The sequence below is a fragment of the Lissotriton helveticus genome, chromosome 10 (assembly GCF_964261635.1).
Source record: "Lissotriton helveticus chromosome 10, aLisHel1.1, whole genome shotgun sequence".
Taxonomy (NCBI): Eukaryota; Metazoa; Chordata; class Amphibia; order Caudata; family Salamandridae; genus Lissotriton; species Lissotriton helveticus.
In genome coordinates this window covers 285,637,647-285,664,618 of record NC_136071.1, presented here as the reverse complement: position 1 = coordinate 285,664,618, position 26,972 = coordinate 285,637,647, and the positions used below count along the sequence as shown (strand labels likewise).

General features: G+C 39.3%; 1 protein-coding gene across 1 annotated transcript in view; it reads left to right on the top strand.

The window, feature by feature from the left end:
- The window catches only part of VIPR1 (vasoactive intestinal peptide receptor 1), an 851,558-nt gene that overhangs the window by 492,166 nt on the left and 332,420 nt on the right, over positions 1-26,972 (top strand). Inside the window, exon 5 of the mRNA XM_078665320.1 lies at positions 11,488-11,585. Within this exon, the coding sequence (XP_078521446.1) occupies positions 11,488-11,585 (98 nt within the window). The remainder of the gene's footprint in view (positions 1-11,487; positions 11,586-26,972) is intronic.

Here is a 26,972-nt window from a genome sequence, read left to right as displayed (position 1 = left end):
CACCGAGAAAAGTTTGGGGCGATTACAAGTCCTACAAAATTCGGCCGCACGTCTGATTCTGAGACGACCTAGGAGAGCGGCCTCCAGTCGGGCTCTGGACACCCTGCACTGGCTGCCGGTTAAGAAAAGAGTCCAATATAAATGCCTCCTGATGTGCCATCGTATTGTATGGAAGAGGGCCCCTTCTTACTTGGATAACCTAGTGTGCAGATATGAACCCTCGAGGGCTCTTCCCTCGGGAGGATCGGGCCAGTTGGTGGTCCCGCGGGCTAATAAATCAAGAATGGGAGGACGCTCCTTTAGTGTAATGGCTGCCCGCAGCTGGAATCAGCTTCCTCTGGAGATAAGACTAGAGAGCGCGGAAGTTAAGTTTAGAGCATTACTGAAAACGCATCTGTATAGGCTATAGGGGCACGTCGGCGCGCCTGTCTATGCTAAAGTGTCTAGCTCTTCCTTACTAGCGCGGGGACACACCGGGAAGGTGTTACCAGGCGCTTTATAAACTGTTTATTATTATTATATGTGTAAAGTATGTATTGATGAAACTGCGCAGCTTTACTTTTACTCACTTATTGAAATTGGGACCATATTTGAGCAAATGGGGGAAAATGGCAGGTGAAACAGTCAACAAAAATAGGTTTTCAAATTGATTTATTTTGCACTTCTTTAAGAATTGTGAATGATATCTCATTTTACATACCTTTGTATTTTGATAGAACTAGTGATAGAGTTGTGTATTTGGTTAACCACTGAAAACTATCCACTCTAAATATAGAGAATCAATAGTAAATATAACTCTTGCAGTACAAACAAATATTTGAAGACTTATCTCAAAGAGTTAGCCTTTCAAAATCCAGGAATGTGGCTATCAATAGTGCAGCAGGTGTGGTTCACCCTGCCCATGGGTCCGAGCAACCAAATGTAGCTTTTTTTCTACTACCAAGCCTGGGCATAGGGTCCAATTTTCCTTGCTTGTAATAATGCCTACGGCCTGCCCGCTATGCCACTGACAAAATTCTCTCGTCTTACAATTGAATTGATACCCCCTAAACTTTAAAAAACAAATTAGCCACGCATATCCAGCAATGTGCCTAGAACCTATAAACTCATATTGTTTTCATGGTGAAGGTTCCCAACTTCTTCAAAATTGGATATGTCCAACCCTTGATTAAAAACCACCAAATGGTCTTAACCATCACAAGACCTTTCTCCACATCACTGTCATTCCACTTGTCGCTAAAGTAATGGAAATCAGTTTTGCCTCCCAAACAAAGGAATGCCCGGAAGCAATACATTTCCATCACACTTCTGTAGGGTTAAATCACTAACACCTCAGTCCTAACGGAGGCTAATGGTACCCTCAATCTTTTAATGAAAATTAAAACTAACTTTTTCCCCTTAATACTCTGAACCATGTCATCCTCATTTACACACTTGAACATAGGTTCAGGCTGATTGAGATAAGACTACAATCATTCAAATCCTACTGTAGAAAGATGGACCAATGTGTGAAAATGAAAGAATCTGTCTCTAGTCCTCTCCCCATCAGTTGTGGCACCCCTAGTATTAAACACATACATTGTGGCCATTGGATCCTTACTTAAATATCTATGGATAAGCTAATCCTCTTTATGTGGGTGACATTAATTTCTGAAACAAAGTGACCTTTTACTCTAACCATTCAATGGGCGAATGACCAACATATCTGATTTGAAATATTGTGTGACATGAATATCATGTGAAAAAAATTGTGAATACTGAAATATTGTGGAACAGAATATCTAAGATAAGAGTATAATTTTGTTGGTATATAATATCATTTTTGAGAAATATTGTTGTGTTCAACATCATACACTTTAATATAGTTGTGATGAATATAGTTTTTTATGAATTTAATATATTAATTAGGATATCAATTTGAAGTGTTAATGTTGTTAGCATAATTGTTATAACTTTATTAAAACATAGTTTGCAGTTTTCAATGTATATTTTTTTATGCAATTGGTAACATATAATCGAGTAGTGCATTGTTGGGTTTATAGGGGATTAGGTTGGGAAGTTGATTAAATTCGAATGCATTTACGTTTATTGTCATTTTTTATTTTACTTATTATAACACATAATGTTATTTTTCTTATTGATAACTAAATATATCACTGATGATTTAGTATGGAAATAGTTTATTTGTTATTTTATTTGTTTAGGTTTTGTTCATTTGTGTTTTTATTTTTATTTTTTAAACATATGTTAGTAATTTATATTTTAGTGGGGGGTTTGGGGAACAAGATGTGAGAATCTATATGTTCATTTAGTTTTTATTGCATATAAAGGTTTTGAATTGAGTTATAATTCCTACATTTTTAATTATTTATTTAGGTTGTTTTCCCTACTTTATTTATTTTAGTTTCATTTGTAAATATAATCTATAGTCACATTTTTTAACTTTTGTTACTAATCTAAATTTTAATAGTGAGTTGTTGGGTTTGTAGGCGAATAAGACAGGCAGTTATTGAAATTATATAATTTTTTAAAACTAATTTTTTATCCAAATTATTTTTTGATGAGGAATGATTTAGAATTTTACTGTTCATTTATTGTTTAAATGATTTGCATTATTTGATTCATTTGTGATGTTTTGTTACGTTTTTAATATACATATTTATAAATGTAATTTTTAATGTATTTCTTATTTTGTTGTTTAATATTATTATGATTATTATTACCATTTATACAGCGCACAGCTACCCCCAATGGGGTGTCCCGGCAATAGTAGCAGTAAGGACAGCAGGGATAGTGTTCTATATGGGATTCAGGGAAGGTTAAATATCCACGTTTTCAGTGTTTTCCATAACAGTCTTTCTATCTTGGCTTTCCTGATCTGTATCGGCATGGTGTTCCATAAGGCAGCCGTTTTTTTCTAAGAATGAGAATCCACCGATTCTGGATTTTTTTAATCGTGGGGTTACTAGCAGTTCCTGAAGGTTCGATCTTAGGGACCTGGTCTGGGTGTATTTCTGTATTTTTTTGGCCAGATATTATGGACCGTTCTCCTTCAATGCCGTATATGCTAGGGTTAGAGCTTTGAATTCTATTCTTTTCCTCACTGGTAGCCAGTGAAGACTACGTCAATGGGGCAGAGTGCAACGTTCCTGATCAGCCTTGCAACAGAGTTTTGGATGATCTGCAGTTTCCTGATTAGATATGCGGGGAGGCACAAATACAAACTGTTGGCATAATCCAGTTGTGATGTGACCAATGCATGCACCACCGTTTTCCTACAGTCCTTCGGGATAAAAAATGGAAAAACCTACTTAGGGTTTTTAGTTTCCAAAAGCACTAATCGGAGACATGACTGACCTGAGCTTTACTGGTAAGTGCAGAGTCGAATTTAAAACCTAGGTTTCTTGCAGACTCTACAGGTACAGTGGAGGGATTGAGCTCTACCGGCCACCATAGTTCTGCCCTAAGGGGATGCACTTGGTTGAAAAATAGTACCTCTGTTTTGTCAATATTCAATTTTAGACAGCTGAATAGAAGTAATATTTTCAATTAAATAATTGTAATCTCATTTTATCTTTGGCTGTTTGAAGTTTCTTTGGTGGTAGTGAGGGAAATTACCTAAATTGTATTTAAATACATGTTTTGTTTTAAATTATTTTGTATTTTTTTATGTTTATAAGTTACATTGTATTTTTCGTTTAAAATATGATTTAATGACTTATTGCTGTTAGGTATTTCAATTTTTTCTAGAAAATATACATATGTTGGAATAGGTATATGAAATCCTTAAGACATTTAACACTTTCCCTAATTTTTCAACCAATGAAATGGGAGGAGTAAATGCAACTCCTCCAAACAATTTCTAACCTGTCATTAGACTGGAGTGGGAATGGTAAATGTAACCCTTCTGAAGTCTCATAGTTTACCTATTGTTGCTTAGACAGGAGTTGGGGTAGTGAAGTTCACCCCTCCAAAGTCAAACACTTTCCCTACTGTTGCTTAGGCTGGCATGGGAATAGTAAATCTATCCCCTCCAAAGTTCAACACTTCCTTACTCTTTTTTAGACTGGAGTGATAATAGTAAATCTACCACTTTGCCTACTATTGTTTAAACTGGATTAGTAATAGTAAAATTGACCCCCTGCAGTCCAGCAGTTTTCCTACGGTTGCTTAGACTGGACTGGTAATGGTAAATCTAATGACTGTCAAGTCTAACACCTTACCTACTGTTGTGCATATTGGAGTAAGAATTAAAACCAACTCCCTCTGAACTCCTACAGTTTTTCTTATGTTGGGTACAGTGGATTTAGGATATTTTACAATTTTAACATTGTTTTTAATGTAACTTTTTGTTAAAATGTGGGTATGTTGTCTTTTTTATAAGTGCATGTGTACAACATACGTTCTATATTTAGGGTACACTATCAAATAAAACTACTTTATATGTTTATTTTAATATTTAGATCATCTTACATATTTTTGTTGGTTGTACATATGTTTTCTAATATTCACTTTATATTATTGTTAGTATTTCAAATTGAATGTATTTAAAAAAATGTTTATTGTTGGAATACTTTTGATGTGTGTGTGTGTATATAATATATATATATATATATTTTTTTTTTTACTAAAAAAATAAATGTTAAAATAACTATATAGATAAGTGTAATAAAAATATGAGATTTGGATTTAAAAAAAACTTTAGAAAACTCACTAAATAAACCAAAGGTTGAAGTAACGTTAAAGTTAGGTACATTTCTCAGTCACAGCATTAACATTTTGATAAAAAAAAGAGAAATTGAGCAGTTATATTTAACATCACTAACAATAACTTGTGCCCCCGCCATGTGTTGTTTATGATCTTATCTATGACATCACTCATGAAATTGCAAATTACATAATTGAAGGCATCATTGATGGCATCATCCAAGCTTTGTTTTCCTGCATATTGCTGTATTAATTACTGTAGCATGATAGATGCCTGGCAGTAAATACAAAATAGCTCAGGAGAATATCAGGTATCATTAGTGCCATCTCAGATATTACTCCCTTAGGTGTAGAAAGCAAGAATTATGTGCAACATTGGCCCTATATCATACACTCTACAGAGAGCACAGTTCACATTAACAATCAACCACAGATATATGGGAAACTCTCCTTGAGTATGGTGTTGAATTTGTATACAACTGTTAACAGAAATCCAAGTTCCTAGAGATAGTGGGTGTCAGTTCCAAAACAAATGCCCTACTACAGACAGCTTTCATCTCCATCAAACTCCTGCCACTCTCCAAACCTACATTGAGAAATGAAGTTGATATTAGTAGAGAACTGAGTACTGTAAACAGTGTGTACTCTATCGAGAGAGTTTATTCTATACCACACTGTTTGCAAACAGTGAAACTCTCATGAGAAATACTCCAAATAGTATAAAATGAATCCACTAAAAACAGTGTACTCTCTACGCCACAGTTATAAAAAAAGACACTATTTGCTATAAAACCAAGATATGCAGGTGCTAAAGATCAGACTACCTGCACCTTTCATATTGTTGTGAGAATTGTACCAATAGCCTATCTTCTAAAGCAAGACTAGCATATGGACATAGGTTAGTGCATGGTGCAAACAGCCTTCTATGTGAGGTAGAAATTGTCTTGCTGACACGATTCTCCCTAATAAGCCAAGGCTACTTACAAAAGTTAGTATCTACTTCTTAGAACCGTTCTTCTGTTGGAAACCTTATCTGCAGACCCAACAAACCTGTGTGAAATGTAATGAACGCAAGCCAACTGTCACTGGCAGATGGAGTTACACTTGAATGCAACGATTTATTGAGTGTTCAATACCTTCACACATCTATGGTGCTATGGTGCATTTGGAGCACATTTACATCCATTAACTGGACCCAGGCTGTATACAATAAGGTAGAGAAATAATATGGTACTTACCTGCCACTATGTAAACTATAAAACAATCTAACACACTAATTGGATGATGTCATCAATAATGTCATCAATGATGTCATTTGAGATGTCATGAGTGATGTCATAAATGATGTCACAGAACATGTCATGAGTGATGTCATATCCAAGGTCATAAGCAGTGGATGTCTGGGGTGCAAGTTATAGTTAGGGCTTCTAACAAAAAACACTGAATGTCTATGCTTTATTTATTTCAAAATGCTGACGTTGTCACTGAGAAATTCACCTAACTATAATGTTAGTTTAACCTTTGTTTTTTCCGTGAGGTTATATATATTCACAAAAAAAAATAGGTTACAGTGACGTTATCGTAAGTTTCAGAATTTACACATATAAAACCATTGAATTCAGCAGTTATAGATAGAGTTATATCAAGAAACCGTGACCCCACCATGCACAGTTTTTCTCATCAATAATTACACTGCAAATTTTGCATGGATATTATCAATGATGTCATTGAAGATGTCATGAGTGATGTAATATCTGGAGCAATTAGCAGTGCATGGCGATTGTGTGATTTATAGTTACCTTAGGGCAAGAGTCATTCAGGGACATGCATCAAAGTTTTTTGCGATCGCAAATGGTGCGAATCGCAAAAATCGCCCGTTTGCGATCGCAAAATCAGCTTCTGGGATGCATCAAGGGTGAAGGCCCTCGCAATTTGAGAATTCGCAAATATTTGCGAGTTCTCAAATTGCCATTGCATTTAAGGAATCGCATTTTCCGGTTCCTTAAATGCAATGCATGAAAGTTTTAAAAATAGCGATTTCGCAATTAGGGGGAGCAAATTACCATGAGGTTGAACCTCATGGTAGTTTGGGAAAAAATGGAAAAATTCACTTTTGTGCATTTTTCAAAGTTTCATGTTGTGCACACACATGCCCTTAGGGCATGTGTGTGCACAACATATGTACATAGATTAATTTCAGGAGTGCAACAGGGTGTCCTTTGGACACCCCTGTACCCTTGAAATCGCATTCTCAATTTGTGATTCGCTAATTGCTAATTGCAAATTGAGAATGTCTTCCCCTTCATTCCTATGGGCCTCTAGGCCCATAGGAATGAATTGGGAGGTATTCCTTAATTGTGACTCGCAATTTGCGACTCGCAATTAAGGAATGTTTAGAAATCGCAAATTTTTCAGCGATTTCTTCATGCATAGGCTTTTGCGATTTCTTAATTGAGATACCTTAAAAATCGCAATTAAGAAATCGCAAAAGCCAACAATGATGCATGTGCCTGATAGTTTCTTAATATAATCCCACCACCAGGGCTAGGGGGTCAGGGTATTTCTACCGTACCCCCTACCCTTTTCACCTGTATTCTTATGACTCAGATGAGTCCCAGTCCCAAGATGGCTTCCAGTACTTCCTGGGTGAAGTGTTGGCAGCTAATCAGATCAGAATCGGATCTGGGAACCCTCCACGTCCCTAGATATATATGAATATTTTTTCTTTAATAACTCCAAAACTACTGAATGGATTTACACTTAACCCAGTATGTAGTCGTGTCTAAAATCCTATTGGGAAATTGCATGGGGATAACATGTTTTTGGACACCCCTTTTCTCAGCCCCCACTTGACGGATCACCCCTAGCATTTCCATGCAGAACTAGGAAAAGTAGGGCACTTTTTTGCGACAATTTTGTGAAGATTTGCCAAACAGTGCCAAAGGTAATTATACTATTTATTCAACATTATAATAATTTAACTAGTTACTTTAAAGTCTATATTAATGAAACAAGATATATTATTACCTGTTTCTGGTCGATATTTTCTCAATATTTTTGAAATTATAATTTGGCTATTCACATTTTAAGTATGGGAACATACTATTATTGTAAACAATATTTTTGACAGGATATCATTTTCTCTTGGTATTTTTGCCCATGAGATTCTGTCACACAACCCAGTCAATACTGGCAATCTATTTTATTCACCAAAGTAGAAAAGTAGGCACCTGAAACCAAATAAACCTAAACCTGAATTGGGATTAATTCATAATGTCAGTCTGGGACACTGGCTTTCATTTACTGACAGTAGAATCAGCTAAATTGCTGGGCTTCAACCTAGTTGAAAATAAACATTTCCCTTTGAACCTCACATTAAAAAAATGGCACAATGTGCCTTCTTGCAAGTCACACTACTTCAAAGCTGAAACACGTTCTGACTGTTTGAGGATAAAAGCTGCAGCACAATTATTTGGACTCTCCTGTTTAGACTATGGCAATCCAATCCTTAGTAGATTAAATAAGGTTTGTCATCACTAAATGGTTTCTCCCTTGCTACAGCCCAGTTAGTCTCAAACACTCATAGATATGATCATATTCCTTCTGGGCTTTACTTCATAAAACAGCTTTCAATTGATGTAAACTGATTTTATAAAACAGCATGCTTAATCTATATGAATTTACACCCAGACACCACCAATATAAATAATGAAAACTGACCATCGTTAGGTCTCCTGCAATGTTAGAAGTGGAGAATATTATTGCCTAAATCAAATGTTTTCGGAAATTATAGTCTACTTCTAACTACGGCTCTATGGAACTCTCTTAACTTGTTTATAAGACAAACTCCCTCCTTAAATTACGTTGAGTCTGTCTTGAGAAATTTGAGCACTCCCTTCACATTTCATGTATCACAAATTATACATTTTAAAATGTCTATATCTGTAAAAGCATATGTCCCTGAAATACTGATTCATTAATGACATAAGTCTAATTTAATACAAATTTAAATGCTTGAAGTGTCTTGAATTTGATGCCAAAAAACAGAACTAAATATTTCGCTCCAAACTGTGATACTTGCCTCGTATTATTATCAATGCCTATCCAAAGTGTAAGCTCTTGTATAACTGACATATAAGATGAATGAGGGTGGCCTTCATTCATAGCTGATGTATATGTTGAAAAAAGCACTTGAAGTGCTACAGACTAATGAAGTAAATAAGCATCTACAAAGATTGGAAGCTCCAGAGTGCCAAAATTGATGATATAGTGCAAAGAATTACCACTGCATATTTTTGACTAAACTAATTGATATTTCTCTCATTTCCATATATAGTTTAAGCTCTGATGTTACTAACATATGATAGAATACCAGCTCCCAAAATTGGTTAACTATTATTATCATCCCTGCAACGCAAGGCATTGTGGCACTCTCTCAGGCTTTGTGCTGGTGGGGCTGTGTCACAGTCCATAAAAGTCTATTTAGCCACAGCAGCATCGGATGCCCCGTATGGAGCAGAGATCTGGGGGAACACAGATGCATCTATATTAACCATTGAGGAGAATATATTTATTAAAGGCCTTCTCAATCTTCCAAAAAACGCACCATTGGTGCCGCTAAGATTTTATCTAGCTCTCAATCCCATTCATTTGGTATCCTCTTTAAAATCACTGCTATATTAGGTGAGGAAATGGACTACCCTGGAATTAACCATCTATAGAGAGGCAATAAGGGATCTGATGAACTGTTACACGACCATTCACACCCCCTGGTTAAAAAGCAGCTTGAATCACTCAATTTAGCACATTTGTGGGCTACACCGGATGAAGGTATCAAAGGTGATCAGCTGCTATTAAAAGAACACAAAGGGGGTACTAATGGTACCATTAGTACCCCCTTTGTGTTCTTTTACTAGTTAGATTAGGGGATAGGGTGCTTGTAGGTCTTTAAACTTTTTTTCCCTGGGACCCTGTCACCATTTCTGTTTTTTGATCAGCTGCTATTAAACAAAACCTACTGGGAACATGACCTGACCAGAATCTGGGCTGAGGGAGAGCTCATTTACAGGGCAATTTCTACTTCATAAGTGCTCGCCTAGCTTTGAGCCTTACATGGAGAGGATATATCCAACAGAGGTGAAACAAGTGTATATACAGCTCCGCCTCGGTATCCTACCCCTAAGAAGTTTTACATCTACATGGTGTAAAATGGATGGTGATCTGAAGAGTTGCCCCTTCTGCCTACTCCTATAGAAAACAGAGGTTCCCTTCCTGTTATTTTGCCCCAGAGATTGCGTCCTATGGAATAAATGGATTTTAGTATGGTGCAAGCTTAAGGGTGTAAGGCACTATTGGGAGGCTATGCGTATTTTGAAAAGTAACACAAAAAAAACTTTAGTATTTGCGGTTGCTCGCTTTTTATGGGGGGGGCTGGACAATACGTATGAAAAGTTTAATATCTGGGGACTTGCAATTATCAGTGTTGCTAATAAGGCATGGTCTTATTAACACAGTATCATCAGCCAAAATTGTCCCATGAATTGTTTTTAAGTTGCTCGTACTGTATGATATCTTTTTACTACCTTTTAAAACTTTTACCCTAGAATAGGATACTTACTGCTGTCGACTAGTATGAATGGGAGAATATTTTTGTTATTTATTCCAGATAGGTTAGTCTGGGTTAATCAACAAGTTTTATAGTTGTAATTGTTTTCCCCAAGGTTCAACATCATGCCCATCCTCTGAATTCAATGTTAATACAATGTTTTTATGTATTTTTTCCTTCCTCTCTCTGCTATTATTGTTATTATGTTTTTTTTTACCATCATGATGTATTTACTGCTATTGCACTGTAATGGTCTCTGGACTGAAATAAAGTATTTACTTACTTACTTTCACAACTCTTTGCCTTTTCATTTTCTTAAGTTATTTTTCACTTCTTTATAACATTTTACTTATAATATTATTGTATTGCCACTAATATATGTTTTCAATTAAAATTGTCACTATTATGTTGCATGTTGATTTTGTGCTTTACTACATTAAATGCCCCTTCCCCTTTGCAAATGGTTTAACATCTCAGCTTGGGAATACTTTGGAAACCATTCGCTATTTGGAAGGGGCTCCTACAAGATGTCCCTTCCAAATACCAAATCGGTAGCTGTTCACAGTCCTAATTTAGAAGCCAGTAAAACGTTACCTAAAAGTGGATTCATATAGAGTATATACCTATTTTGATAGGTCCTATCAAATGCTCCTATTTTGAAAATGTTGAGCCTTTGCGACTGCAGAATAGGGTCTTACCTCTGACCCTAAATGCATTCAGCTCTGACTCTGCATTTCATCTTTCTGAGACCAAAGAAAGATTTTTTTTATTGGATAACAACACTGTGGTCAGATTATATAGTTTGCAACAAGGTTGGCTCATTGTTGCATCCGCATTTCCAGATTATATGATTCTGCATTGATTGAGCAACGTAAAAACATGTTTCATTGGTCAGTCTTCCCAAATGTAATTGCAAACGTCAGTGTAAAATTCCATGGGACTCAGTGAAGTTTATGTGCCATGGGCATGTCGGTTCACAACTGCATCAGCAAAGCTGCAGTTTATGTGCTTTGATCAATGGTATACTACCATCATCAGTAAATTCAGCCTATGTGTGCAATATACAATCAGTATATATAGTGTACAAAATATCATCTAAGGATACAGATACTGTATCTGCATCCATCACATGCAATGATTATTTTTATTTTACATTCCTTTGTTATTGTTTACAGACTGCCTTCTTTGGAACAATCAAGACTGGATATACTATTGGCCACAGCTTATCATTAATTTCCTTGACTGCAGCTATGATCATTTTGTGTCTCTTCAGGTAAGGCTATCAATATGGAGTGAATATTTTGCTGAGAATCACATCTGCATTTGCCTTGTCAATTCTATTAAACATGGTAGGCCTGATTCACCGAGATTTTGCTGTGAATAGGTGTGACATACTTTTGTAGTAAATATACATATCAAGGAGTGGTGAGAAGAACATAAAGAAGGCCTACCATACAACATATATATTTCACTAACTAAACTCCAAAAGTATGTTAGTCCCAGGTGAGCTATATTATCTCCAGATACGCCAGTATGTCAGTAATGAGTTTAGGACTTTTGAACTAGTTGGACCCTCACCCAATAAATTGGCATGCTTCAGCAAAGGGATCAACAAATTAATCAATCAGGATTTGTGATGCGCTGCTAATCACGCAACAGCGGATCCAGGCACTTGCAGGTCCCGAAGGCTCATTCGAACTGCTAGGTATTGACGGCCCTTCGGAATTCCAGTAGTGAGGTAGTGGTCTGTAGTTGTGTGGGGAGGCTGCACAAAGAACGGGGGGAAACATAAAGAAAGCAGTGAAGATGAGGGAAAAGCAAAAAGGCACACAAAAAATGGGGGGAAAAGGAGAAAGCAGTTAGAACAAAGAAAAAGCAAGGAGAAGGCACAGAACAAACGGGGGAAAAAGCAAGGAGAAAGTAGTGACAATGAGGGGAAAAGCAAGGAGAAGGCACAAAAAAATAGGGGAAAAGAAAGGAGAAAGCAGTAAAAAATAGAGGAAAGCAAGAAAACGGCACCCAAAAATGATTGACAGAGCAAGGAGAAACAGTGAAAACAAGGGAAAAGCAAGAAGAAGCCACACAACAATAGACTGGGAAAAAGGAAGGAGAAAGCAGTGAGAACAAGGGAAAAGCAAGGAAAAGGTGCACAAAAAAGGGGGAAACATCAATGAGAAAGCAGTGAAGACAAGGGAAAAGCAAGAAGGCACACACAAAAGGGGGAAAAGCAAGGAGAAAGCAGTGAAAATGAGGAAAAAGCACACAGAAAAACAGCAATTAGAATGAAGGAAAAGCAAGGAGAAGGCATAAAAAAAATGGTGGACAAACCAAGGAGAAGACAGGAGCAGAAGCGATGCAGCAGCACAGGGAGAGCTGGCCCTGGGACTTGCTCAATGGGGTCATGCTGTGGCCTCCATTAAGTGGGTGCTGGGAGGTGGTGAGGGTTAGGCGGGGCTACGAGGGAGGCGGAAAATAACAGGCAGCAGGCAGAAGTGACAATGAGGGAAAAAGAAAGAAGAAAGCACTGAAAGTGAGGGGAAAGCAAGGAGAAGGCACACAAAATGGAGACAAAGCAAGAAGAGAGCAATAGAAATGTAAGGAAGGAGAAAACACACACAAAACAGGGGGAAAAGCAGGAGAAAGCAGTGAGAATGATGGAAAAGCAAAGAGAAGGCATTTAAAATACAGGAGAAAAGCAAGGAGGAAGCAGTGAAGACGAGAGAAAAGCAAGACGAAGGCACACAAAAATGGGGGGGAAAACAAGGAAAAGACAGGAGCAAGAGCTGTGCAGCAGCATGGGGAGAGCGGGGCCATGGGCTAGGTTCCGCTCCTTATTAGATATAGGGATTTATCCAGAAGGGACTCCTGTTCAACCTGCTGCTTTTTTAAGCACAGAAGGTTGGTCTAGATTTCAAGTGCCTCACAAAAAGAAAAGCCTGGTTATAAGAAACACATAACACCTATAAATAATTTCTATAAAATGGGTATCGTATCTCACTCCTAGGTAAGGCTATGCTCATTTATCTAGTCATGCCCACCCATATGTGTTAATCATTGTTAAAAAATCATCAACCACCTAGTTCATGTCACAGGCCCATCAGCCAATGGTCTCCAAATGGGCTGATCAATTATAATAAAGAAAAAGTGTGAGGTGGGTCAGAAAGTGCCTCACGTAAGCACCTATCTATGGAGCTACTGGTTAGCACTCACCAGTTTGCTCACTTTGTCATCATCATCACTTTCTTGACAGAAAAAGAATATATACTAACTCATAAACTAATGCGATGAAATGGTGTGTAAATACAGGTGACATCTATCCATCATCTAAGCCCCGTAATGTAAACAAAAAGTGAACCAAACACCCCAGACATTACACTCAATTAAAAAGACGACATGTATGAACCATTTTAACCTGAATGGCGACATGTTTCATTGCCTCAAATATTTGCGGCAATTTCATCACGGCACAGGCACACATCTCCACCTCAAAAAATGTACTGGACCTGCAGTGGTTGATGAAAAGTAAGAGAAGGAAAGATTGTGCCAGAGACAGCAGAAAACACATATTTAAAAAAACTTTGAATAAGTTCACAGCCTCAAATTTTGACAAGCCTCATGCTCATTTCGAATTTATGATAAAGCATAATTACCTAGTGGTTGCCAGGTGGACTCCTACCAGCAACTCTCTAGGGGAGGACCCGAAGGATAACTACCCCCCACAACTCAGTGCAGCCAAGAATAAACACCTTTGAATAAATATCTGCACGTTATCCAAAAGAAGGGGGAGACAAATGTGGGGATTCTTATTTGCCCTCACAGTCATTTTCTAAGAATGTAATTAACTCTCACATTGACACATGCACACACCACACTGCTTTAAAAGTACAGATAGCCTCCTTTAAGCTTCCCATAGGGGTGCTGTCGAGATTCGCAATTAAAAACCTTGTTGCACCTATGTAGACATTTGATGATCAACTAGTATTCAAACGGCCACACATCCATGTCGTATTCATTCACCGCTGGGCCAGGTGTTCAAGTTTCAATGCTCAAACAATAACTAAGCACTCGGTCGTGTGTAAAAATACGGAGCGACCGACCCAGAAGAGTGTTCAAAGCCACACCCTCAAAAGCTGGAAGGACTATGCATACACGCTAAACTCATCCAATCAATAAGGCCAGCTAGAAGATCGCCACTGCGGTCTAAAAATTAGCTCGAGTTCCGATCCCGGGCAGCGTGGTCTAGGGACCATCTTAAAAGTATTCGCTTTATCAAATAGGGCCAAGCAGGAAAAGAGGGCATTATCTTAGAGTGGTATTAGATATAGTTGATAAACAATTTTAAACTATCAGCCATGTAAATAAAAAGTAAACAAATATATTTGATTCACATTCAGGCATATGTATGTTGATCCATCTAAGGGACCACACGGCCAGCTATCAAAGTGGCAAAAACCAATTACAAGTGAGTAAACTACATTTCACAGCATATGGTACCCATCAGCCTTATGCCAACTTGAGCTTAATAATAATAAAGGTCCCATCGAGATCCCAGCGGTGCCACGTGTGGGGCTAACATATAAGCCCCCCCCAAGGATTTCATGCCTCAAAGTCCTAGTTTACTGTGTAATGATGAACACTGGCCAACATGTACATACCAAGTTATCAAATAGGTAAACAAGTCCCTGCATGTGCATGCAAGCCTTACAGCAAATCAGAGCCAGGAATGACTGGTATCAGTTAGCCACCTTATGTCACGCAAATCAAAGCCAGAAATAACTGATGTCATTTAACCACCTTATGCCACTCAATAGATTTGTTCAAGCCCTCCTGTCTGCCTTTTCAGAAAAGATCCAGCGAGCCTGTTTACAAATACGCAAGTTCTCAATGGCATGTGCTGCTCCTATCACCTTCTCCAGGACAGTCCATTTCAGGTCCCTCCAATTGCAAGTGAAACATCTGAAGTCACAGCCTTGCCCATCTTCTGGTTTCAGGCACTAAATGTGAACTGGGACCTACAAGCAAAAAAATACAGCCAAACATTCGTGTTAGATAATTTCCTCATCACAAATGTCAGCAGTATATCTAATAATTTGTCTCTTCGTTGTAGTCTGAGAACTGGACCTCTGTAAAGTAAAAATCATTCTCTCACACAATATATCATGGACGTCTGCTTGTTGAATGGACATTTGACCAGAGAAAATCACTTCTCCACATAACTAGAATCAATGTCATTACATTCATACTTAAAAAAGTACATTATCCTCTTAAGTTTTCTAAACAATACTAAGAGAGTATCCTGCTATGTCAGGGATGATGCTTAAAAATGAAATATGCTTTACTGAGTTCCAAATGAAATTTGAACTAAGAGTATTAATTTCCATACCTTTATCTGAAACAATGTTTGAAGTAACTCTTCAGAACTTTAATAAACCATGCAGATTTATCAGAATCATGTAGAATGCTGTGTAACTTTACTCCATACAGAGTTTGCAATTTAAACCCTGCTTTTTTTTATCCTCATATTGCGATTTTATGTTTTGTGGAAATGACTGGGTTCAGCCTCTGCAATAACTGTACCAGCACTGCCCCTAAATACGAATATGTAAGGGGAGTTTCCCAACCGAAGGATTTTGCAGAGGAGTCCCTTTTGGAACCATCACACAAATAACTTTTCTGGTTTTTTTCGTTAGTGGGAGGGAGATAGCCACCTTGACTACTCGACGAGTATTGTACCCATCAACAGAAGTTACCATCGCTTAATCATAGGATCATCATTCCGTCTCGGCCACTAGGTTAGAGTTAAAATGATTTTCCCATGTTGCCCAGAAGTTATTTCTATTGGTATGCTTTCCCCTCCTATCTAGTTTGTTTATTTTCAAGACTGAATTCATCCATTCCCCAATCGTAGGGGGTACTGGGCCAACCCACTTAATACATATCTCCCTTCTTGCAAGGAGGATTAAAACAAAAAACAAGTTTTCTTGCCCTTTTGTTAACTTACCCGCTCCTATATTGCTGTCAATCCCAAAAAGTACAAGGGTGGTACTTACAGTTAGTTGCTGTTGTAGGATCGAACTTAAGGTCTTACCCACTTCAGACCAGAACCCGTCAAGTTATTGGCACTCTTTAAAGATTTGAATATCATCTGCCTTCTCCTCTCCGCATTTCGGGCATTTCCTGATTTGGGCACCTTTAAATTTGAACAGTCTTTTTGGAGTCCAATAAGCCCTATAGATCGTGAAGAGATGATTTCTTTTCAAAGCTGCTGATTTTAGTGTTGCCCAGCATTTCTCGATTGACTTTAGCCACACTCCCTCTAGGTCTGGAGTTTGTAAATCCTTCCCCCAGATTAGCTCTGCAACCTGAGGATCTTCATCTCCTGATGTTATTAGGGCCCAATACCATCTGGCTATCTCTTTCTTTATGGGCAAAACATTCTGCATTTCTTTCTCCAGCTCTTCAGTATCCTTTTCATGATCTGTGAGGGTTTTTGCCCAACTAGAAAGCTGATAGTACTTAAATTTGGAGATGGTGAACTTAGTGATGGTATGAAGATCCTCCCATGAGATCAACGTTGATCCGTTTAAGATTTGACCCCAGTACTTAATGTCGGCTGTTTTCAAAGGGTTTGCCATGCTATCTTTTAGGCAGTCTGGGGTGCCTGGGGAGTCACATATAGGGGCCAGAGGGCTGTAGTATGGAATATTTAAGGTCCCTCTGATCTGAAACCATAGTCTGGCCGCATCCTTCAGGACCTTCAATTTTATTTTTTTAAAGAATTTTGGGTGGCCGAATTTATATAGGAAATGGTCAGCTTTCATGGTCATTGCTTGAAGATATTCGGGGTAATATTGGTGAACCCTCAACAGTGGTCTCATATTTTTAAAGAAAAAGGCTCTGTAATATTCCCATAGGTCAGGGCTGGCTATCCCTCCGTGCTCCTTTCTTCTCCTGATTTTCTTCCATGATATTCTGGTTCCCTTAGATGCCCAAATAAAGCTAGCAATTTCTCCTTGTAGTTTTTTCAGTGAATTCCTTTTGAATTCTAAGGGAATTGTATGAAACAGGTAGGTATATTTGGGTAAAATAGACATTTTTATGATGTTTGATCTACCTAGGAACCTTAAGGGGAGGCTAGTCCAGATCTTTAAAAGTTTTCTTATTTTGCCTGCCACTCTATTTAGATTTATCTGCAGGATTTTCTCCAGGTCGTGAACTAATGTGATTCCTAAATATTTAATTTCCTTCTTGATACTGGGATTGGAGAGATGTGTATTCCAAGTCATAATCTCGGTTTTGGAATGATTAACCAGATAACCTGAGACTTTCCCAAAATTCTCAAGGGTAGTTTTGATTTCAGATATGGAGGACTGGTAGTCATTGGCGAAAAGCATTAAATCATCGGCATATAAAGCAACTTTTTTGGACCACCCCTGGTGTTTGAATGGTAGTATTTTTTCGTTTTCCCTTAAAAAGTTTGCCAATGGCTCAATGTACAAGTTACAAAGTAATGGCGAGAGGGGGCAACCTTGCCTAGTGCCTCTTTCAATACGTATGTTATTAGTTACATCCCCATTCACCAGAATTTTGGATCTTGGGGTCCTATAGATCTTTTTCACCATGTGTAAGAAGGATTCCCCCAGGTTATTTCTTCTCATTACCTCATTTAGAAAGACCCAGTTCACCCGGTCAAACGCCTTTGCGGCATCAAAGGTGAGTATTGTGAGAGTTTTTTTTTCGGAAGTAGCAATGTCTATTGCCCCAAATAACTCGTGGGTCAGGTCCTGAAGTTGTCTTCCTCTGATGAAGCCTTTCTGATCAATCAGTATGAACCAGCTGGGTCATCACTCTCCCCAACCTTTTTGCCATGATTTTTGTACAGATCTTATAGTCACAGTTAAGTAATGATATTGGCCGTTATGATTCACATCTTGTGGGCTTCTTTCCAGATTTTAGGATTATAGTTATGATGGCGTCATTCCAAGAGTCTGGAATCTTTTCGTGTTGTTTATACACCAGATTGAGTAAGTCTGTGATTTGTGGCGACAGAGTTTCTCTAAGTGCCATATATAACTCATTTGGAAGAGCATCCGGGCCCGCAGCCTTCCCTTTTTTCAATTCCTTTATTGCATCTTCTACTTCTTCTTTGGAGAATTCTTCATTTAGGACTTTTTTCTCTTCCTCTGTTAGGGCTAGGGTGGGTAGAGTGTTCAAGTAACCTTCTATTTGTTCTTCCGATGGGTTGACATCTTCGGAGTATAACTCAGTGAAGAATTTTGTAAATTCCTGCCTGATTACCGTTTCTTCAGATGATGGTGATGACTGGCTGTCTTGTTGTATACTTACTACCTTATTCCTTACTAGATCTGACTTTAGTTTCCAGGCCAGTAGTTTCCCACAACCTTCCCCATACTCGTGGTTTGCTAGTTTGCTTGCTTCCCACTTCGTCCTTACTCTGTCTTCTAGGATGTCAGCAAGGCATTCTTTTTGTTTTTGTCTTTCCTTCTCCATCTCTTCCCTTTTGTCTGTTATTTGTTCAACCAGTATTTGTGCATCCAGAAGGTTTATAGAATTTTCCAAATCCCTTATCTTGTGTTTTATTGTCTTTGATCTGAAGGCCCCTTGGCTTAATAGTTTCCCTCTAATGACTGCCTTATAGGTATCCCATGTAATTTGTCTTGTTGTACCTACCCTATTATTTTCAAAAAAGTATTCTGTTTCTGATCTGAGCTCCTGTATACAATGTTGGTCGAGCAAAATAGCCCGTTCGATTGTCAGTCTACTTTGTGTTTTAATTTCTGTCCTTTGCACCATAAGCCGGACTGCAGAATGATCTGACAGGTGAGCAGGAAGATGTTCTAGGTTTGTTACATCTTCTGTGAGGCTTCTATCAATTAAAAAATAATCAATTCTTGACCTATGTCCAAGTTTCTTATTGTATAGGGTGAAAGGTTGTCTTTTATCCCCTTTTATTTTCCAGATATCCAATAGGTCTAGATCTCTCCTGTAATTTCCAAGCCACTCTCTCATTTTTGGGAGATTTGTGTGTCTTCCCGGGGGTGATCTGTCTACTTTAGGGTCCATATTTATATTGAAATCACCTCCTAATATTATTGGAGAGGTGGCTGACAACAAATGGGTGTACAACTTTTGTAATGTCCCTGAGTCGTCTGTGTTCAGGCCGTAATAGCCTGCTATTGTATAGAGGTTATTTCCAATTTTTGCCCTAGCTATTGCCCATCTACCTTTGCTATCTACGGAGTATTCAAGCTTGATTTTGAGAGTTTTTTTGAAAATTATAGCTATCCCTTTTATGTTGCATTCCTGATTCGTACATACATACATGTCCACCCACCCTAGATGTTTCATTATTTGGTTCCATTCTTCTTTCAGGAGGTGTGTTTCTTGTAATATGATAACCTCACTGTCTGATGTCTTTAAATACTCTAAAATCCTGTTTCTTCTGTTTTTCACCCTGAGTCCATTTACGTTCCATGAGAGTATATTAAACTCTCTACTAATTGACCCCATCTATTACTTGAATTGTATATTGTGTAATGGCAGTCATTATGATTGTACTGGCCGAAACCTTGATTTCCCAATTTTTCAGAATTATTGAGGATTTTTTTTTTCCCTAATTTGCTCCCCACCCGTGTTCTGTTTTATATATTATGTTTTTGTTTTATGTACATCTTGTTTACCCTCCCTGGGGAAGCCTCCTTCTTCTTTTTTTAGGGCTATTCTCTTTGCCCCTTTCAGGCTCCTTGACTCTTCTATTTTCTATTTGCGCCTATACTTTGCTCTTTCTGCTTTTTCCGTAATGTACTTTTCTAATGATTTGTGGGATTTTCGGACCTGATGTTGTCTCGGGCCATCTCAAGAAATTCTTTAACCTCCTCTGGATCTCCTATGTTGCGCATTTTATTCCTCCACATGATTCTGAGTGACGGAGGGAACTTCATTTGCACTACTGCCCGAGGGACTTTAGCTCTGTCATGAATTGTCCCAGTTCCCATTGCCTGTCTTGCGAGGCTTTGGACATATCTGACCTAATCCTGAAGGACCAGTTGTCCTTACTAAAGATTCCTTTTTTTAGCGCCTCACCAAGATTTCTCTCCTTCAACGTATATGTTTTAAAATTGACAACGATTTTCCTGGGTGTTTTCCTTTCTTTGGCTTTTCCGAATGGGTCTCGGTGAACCCTTTGTATGTCTTCTTCAAGTAGTTCTTTACTCGCCCATGGGAAGTGTTCTGCAAGAAGTGTTATTACAAATTTTTTGATGTCAGTTCCTTCTTGATTCTCCGGGACATTCAAAATCCTTATATTGTTTTTTCTGGCCTGATTTTCTAGTGATTCGAGTTTCTCACTCATGTTTTTTCCCTCTTGTCTTAAGGATCTAATCTCTCTTTGGTGGACATCTACCTTCTTACTAAGGTCTTCCACCTCCTCTTCCACTGCTGTCACTCTGTCGCCAAGCGCATTTAACTTGCAGTCCAGTGCCTCACATGCATCTTGAATTTTACCGTGGTTGGCCTCAGAGATCGCAAATTTGTCTCTCATTTCGCTTAATATTCTCTCCAGGAACTTCTCCATAGGGTTGACCTGAGACTCGGTACCAGTTATGGTTATTTCTGCTTCATCTTCTATTTCTACTATTTTCCTTTCACTGCTCGATGGGTGTGCTTCTCCTGCACGATCTGCTTCTTCCATATTTGCTGTGTCTATACTTTCAGAGTTCACAAGGTCTTTCCCCTTGTCTTGTGTCTTTAGGTCTAGATCTTGTGCTCCCGAGGCAGTGAAAAGGGTGTCCCTTGATTCCTGTGGGGCCGGTTGCTCTCCCTGTTTCTTACTGGGCGGGTTGGCGCCTTGCTGTGCGAGGTGTTGGACTTTAAAGAAGGTTTTCAAAGAGGGAGTAATTTTTACCTTTGGGACCACCTGTCCCCTCTCCTCTGAGCTTACTTTCTCTGCTCGGGACTTAGGTATAGGGCGTACCTTCTTGGGCTTTTTACCGGACTTCTTCGGGGTTATACCCTTAAGTGCGGGGGGGTTGTAATCCTGCTTGAGGTACTGTCTGTTCCTGAGGCTATAGCAAGATCTTATAAATTTGCTCTGTTCTACTTGAGGTTCTATTCCCTCCTTCGGCTCCCACAGAGTGTATGTACCTAGAGGTGTAACTGATGTGTCGGTGACCTTCTTCTCCCTACTATCAATCTCTTCTCTGGGATCCTCAATGCCCTCAATGGCTGTGTGAGTGTCAGAATCAGTGTAGGTGTAGGTGTCAAACCCGCTGGAAATCCTTTTTCCTCCCTCCCCACCCAGTACCTTGCTCATGGGTTGATACTTGCTGTTTTATTGTGGGGTTCCCCGATGGGCTTCTCGCTCGCTTGTTTCCTTCTTTTCCGTGGGCTTTGCTCGTACTGACACACCTAGGTAATCCACTCCTTTAGAATAGCGCCAAATAAATATTTCTTTGGATACTGGGGTGCTTGCTTCCACTGCTTTGAAGCCCCCACTGAAGGTACATCGATGCGTGTGTTTGTAATCTGTCAGGATCACCGGAGTCAGCGAGCACTCCAGCGAGCACTCCGCTTGTACTGCTTGCCCCCAGTGAGCTCTGCTACTCTTGCCCCGGAAGTGAAAGCCGAGTCTCCCGGCAACGCTCCGGAGGCTCTTCCTTGCTAGAGCGGCGGCAGTCCAAGTTCCGAAATGCAGCCCAGCAGCGTCTCGTGTCTCCCTCGTTTCCCGACCTTGAAGCGGCCAGTATTTTCCGTTTTCACTCGTAAAGTAGGTTATCATCTCATTACATTTAGTTTCATTACCAAAAGAAGCCGTTGTTTGGTTTCGTGGCAGTGCAGAATTTTGAAGTAAAAAAGCGCCTCTACGCGAAGTTTTGCATGCGAGTCAGGAGCCTCCGACCGGACGTGTTATCCGGCCGCCATCTTCCCCCCTCTCGCTGTTGCATTTGTAAAACAAATTCCATATTGCATAAAGTGAGCAGTGGAAGGGCTAATTTAAGACAGGCCTTTGCTATCATTTTGAGATCACTAGTGTCTTCAATAGTAACAGAGCAGGAGCAGTGGTATGTTACCCACTTAGCAGTAAATGCCTGTCACAGGAAGTTTAAAGGAATCTGCTGCTTTTGGTTGGAAATGTAGCAGCATTTGTTGACGTTTCTAAAGTAAACAGAAGAAAATAATGGAATAACCTAACACAAATGAACATAAAAAACAAAACCAAGACATAGCGGGTACAACACAACAACACAGAAGTGATATAAACACCACTATGGTGGAACGCAACACAATGCAATACGGCAACACAAAACACAACAGCACAAAAACAGTGAAGCACATCATCACTGCAGAAAAATGAAACACAACAAATATACACATTCATTCTAGTTATGCATCACCATCTCGAGAAATCTTCTTTCCTAATACAGTGGTAAAAGGTGTTTGCATCAAGAAATGCTTTATTTACCACCAAGGATATTTAATTCCACCAGTCAGAAATGTTTGGTTATTGGGCCCCACATGATTTGTATTTATTGGATTGTTACTCTCAGACCTTGCACAGACTCAATATTAAAGTAAAGTGTCTCATTAGCTTAACAACTTCCACTCTCGAAGCCCAATAGGCAAAGCAATTCAAGATCTAAACCCTAAGGGCCAGATTTTTTAAAAAAACACGCAGAGCAGCCCCCAAAAATGCTGTGCTGCATTGCATAAAAGAGAGGGAGCAGGGGAGCGTCATATCTACAGATATATGTCTCTCTCTCCCCCTCTCCCTAGTGCCGGCGCTCATTTCAGCTGCTGCGCGCCAGGCACACACCCAGGGCCGGACTGGCCATAGCGGGCACCGGGCATTTCCCCGGTAGTCTGCTAGGGTGGGGGCCGGTTTCGGGCCCCTCGGGGGCCGTTTTTGTTACCGGGGGTCAGCAATTTAGACCCCCGGTAACAAAATCGGCCAAAACTGGCCCTCGCAAACTGCTCGGCTGCACTCCCCCACACCCCAGGGGGGGGGGTTGGGCAGCTGAGCAGTTTGCCAGGGCCGGTTTCTGTTCCCAGTCCGGCCCTGCACACACCATAGCGCTAAGGTACGTGCCTGAGTCTAGCATAGGTTTTGTACAGGAAGGGTATCCTTACTGTACAAAATACTATGCCTAGACAAGTTTAAAAACTTTTCCCACTTTTTATGTGTGCTGCACAGTGCACCACACATGCAAAATTGGAAAAGAAAGGAGAAATGAAAACATTTCTAATCTTAAAGCCTCCTGTCAGATGGGTTAACCTTTGGCGCTAAACCCTGTCTACAATTGATTGTAGATAGGGTTTTGCATCAAAAGACGTGGGTGGTTGCATGGGAACACCCTTGTACCACCCATGTAACATCCCCATGGCGCAAAGTAGCTCAAAGCAATGCTCACGCTGCTTTGTGTTATTTGTAGGGTACTTTCAACGCAAAAGAAGTTTTGCACTGGAAAGTAAATTGGTAAGTGGCACTTTAGTCACAGTAACCCAGTGCAAAATGTTTGAAAATCTACACCTATGTTTACCGCTGAATATGTCTCAGTTTGCACCTGTCAGGTTTCCTATAAGGGATGCTTAGCAGATGCAAATGATCTGACTACAGAATACGTGTATACACTGATTCAGTAGTAAACTCCATGCAAGGGGAAGGTGTGGTTTACCTTGTGAGCTTATGGACATCCACACCCTCCATTCCTAATCTTTCCTACCCTCAAACTGATCCAAACTATATGTAAACAATGTATGGAATAACTCCTCTTTTGGATAGGGAAGGGTAATAGTGCACCCCCAAACTTAGTGCGAGTGGGTTGGATGGGTTGTCTTCACGTAAAAAATGTTTTCCCATGGAGAAAAAGAAAAGGTAAACATTGCATGTCCGTAGCGAGCTACCTTTTCCTAATGCAGAGCTGTACTCAGCGTACAACTCCACACTGGAGAAATAACAACTCCAGAAATAATTCACATGACATTCTGCATAGTGCACATGGAAAACTGCAAGTTTTGCAGCGGGCCCTGCCTTCTACTGGGAATGCATGTGAACTCCCAACACTAATAAATCCATGCCATTGCACGGGAGTAGATGTGCAGGTGTAGATTTATGAGTAATTGTGTGAATATTTCTCTCTTTGTTGTCAAGTGGGAGGATTAAATCTTCTCCATGAGTAAGGTCTTTTTTTAAATAAATAGTAACATAATATAACGTGTATTTGTGAAGGGCACATTCACCCAGAAGGATATTATAGCCCTGAAAAAACAAAGATGTTTATTGTCACCCAACTCTGCAGTGAAAGACTATTTCATAGTAGTTCTTCATTTTTATAATTGTTTTTAACACTTTTTCTTGCAACCTAAGAGTGGGGCTACCCACAGCTGCATATAAGAACATACCTCTGCTCAAAAGTGTTTTCTTCTGTGTCTAGTCATGATCTATTTTACTAACATGATCAATAGCAACACAATCAAATAGTCTGGAAAAGTTGCAACACACGTTACATCTCATGTATATACAGTTAAAATGACAAGGCTTTATGGTTGTGCATAAATTAACTCAAAACACACGGTGAAATTATGGGCATTGACTAACAGAACTGAAAGACATGAAAAGAAGAAATTCGTTTTTTTATGGGAACGTTCATATTTATTTGGAATTCACTTCTTTAATGAAGCACTCCAGTTAACTTTGAGGACATGTCTTCATTCCCTTAAATGGAACCTCTCTGGCTCGATGACCACAGTATTTTACATCAGAACTACTATAAGCTCCAAGTTCTATTAAAGGGATTTTTTTTGTTAAATCTGCACTTTGTGAAATAAAGTTGACTAATCAGTCAGTTCAGTTCAGTTCAGTAAGCTTTATTCGATTATTGCAAAACAATCATAAAAGCACATGAACACAGTTAAGATGTATACAGTTCATTTCATGTAGATAACAGCATCATGGGTAAAATATTAAAAAAAAATCAAAAAAGCATACTCTTGCTAGCAGCAATTTATTTTAAGATATATGTTGCAGTAAAAAAACAGATGTCAGGTTCATGTAATAAAAACAGCAAACTCATAGCAGTGTTGACAGATAAAGTACCGTGCTTTTTGAACAGGGGTTTAAGAAAAGTGATAGGAGGTGCAAATATAAATCACATATAAGGAGGAAATGCAGGGTGCTCTGTTTTGTGACGCCATCACAGGGACATGGGGCAGTGGGATACTTTTTGATACATGGAAATGCGACCAAATTATGTACAATACCTAACCTCATTCTAGTGAGAACAAAACGGTGTGAGGTTCTAGTAACCGTTGTTAGGTATTGTTGGAAGCCTTCCATATTCGCATGTGTTGTATAAAACGTATAGGTTGTTAACTGCCCATTATTAGTTTGGCGATCACAATTTTTCTTCCTCAGGTAAGTATATTTGAGTTCCCTCTTGGGGATTTCACTTGCACTGCTGGGGTTTGCCATGATATTAATTTTTAAAATATCCTTAAATGTTGATACTACATATTTAAGCCATGGGATCTTCAAGCAATTGTCCAGGCGAAGGCAATCATTAATAATACTTCTGTTAAAAGCAGTTTCTTCCTTCAGCCAAATCGATCTCCATGCCAACAGAGGTCTTAACCCAATTAGATCTGTCAGATAATCCGATCCCACTTCGCTATGTATGAGCTCGGAGGAAGCTGACTTGGGTAGGCAAAGTAACTTTCTGAGGAACATGTTTTCCTCTGTTTGTAGTTCTGTGTGGCGGCAGTGACCCCAAACCCCAGCTCCATACATAGCAACCGATGTGCATCTAGATTGGTAGATATGCAACATGTCGCAGATGCGACGGTCCCCAAGTTTGGCAGCAAATTATAAAACCCCATAAACACATTTTGCCATTCTGGCCCTAACATTCTTAACCTCCTGTGTCCACATCCCACTGCTAGAGAAAATTATGCCCAGGTAGCAGAACTTTTCGGCAGTTAAAATTCTTTGGCAGTCTACATAAAAGGGTTTCGTTTTCCCTGCACTTGGGCCACAGATTAAGGCATATGTTTTAGTTTTATTAATCTGCAGCTTCCTGTCCCTAATAAAATCTGTAAACTTGTCAATTAGCCTCTGTAGGCCAAGTGGTGTCCGTTATAGGAGTACCGCGTCATCTGCATATAGCAGTTCCGGTACATCCTTGCCTTCCACCTGGGGTGCATCGGACTTTACCATTTTTAAATCGTCATCAATTGCATTAATAAACAGGGTAAAAAGGAGAGGCGCGAGTATGCATCCTTGCCTGATGCCTAAGTTAACCTTAAATTTGAGGGTGCATTCGCCCATCTGTCCATAGCGCACTCGTGTGGATAGTTTATTATAGAGCCTAGCGAGAAAGCAAATAATAGGCTCGGGGGCACCAAGTTCTAATAAAATCGGCCACAGCAGAGCATGGTCTACTAGGTCAAATGCACTACTTAGATCGGCAAAGCAGAGGAAGAGGGACCCCTGCTTTGCGCGCGTATATTTTCCTATTAAAAGGTCCAAGTTAATGCATTGTTCCAGGGTTCCCCGCCCTTTCCTAAACCCGTATTGTGACTGCGCTAAGATCCCATTATCCTCTGCCCATTCCTCTACCCTCACTAACAACACCCTGCTCATGATCTT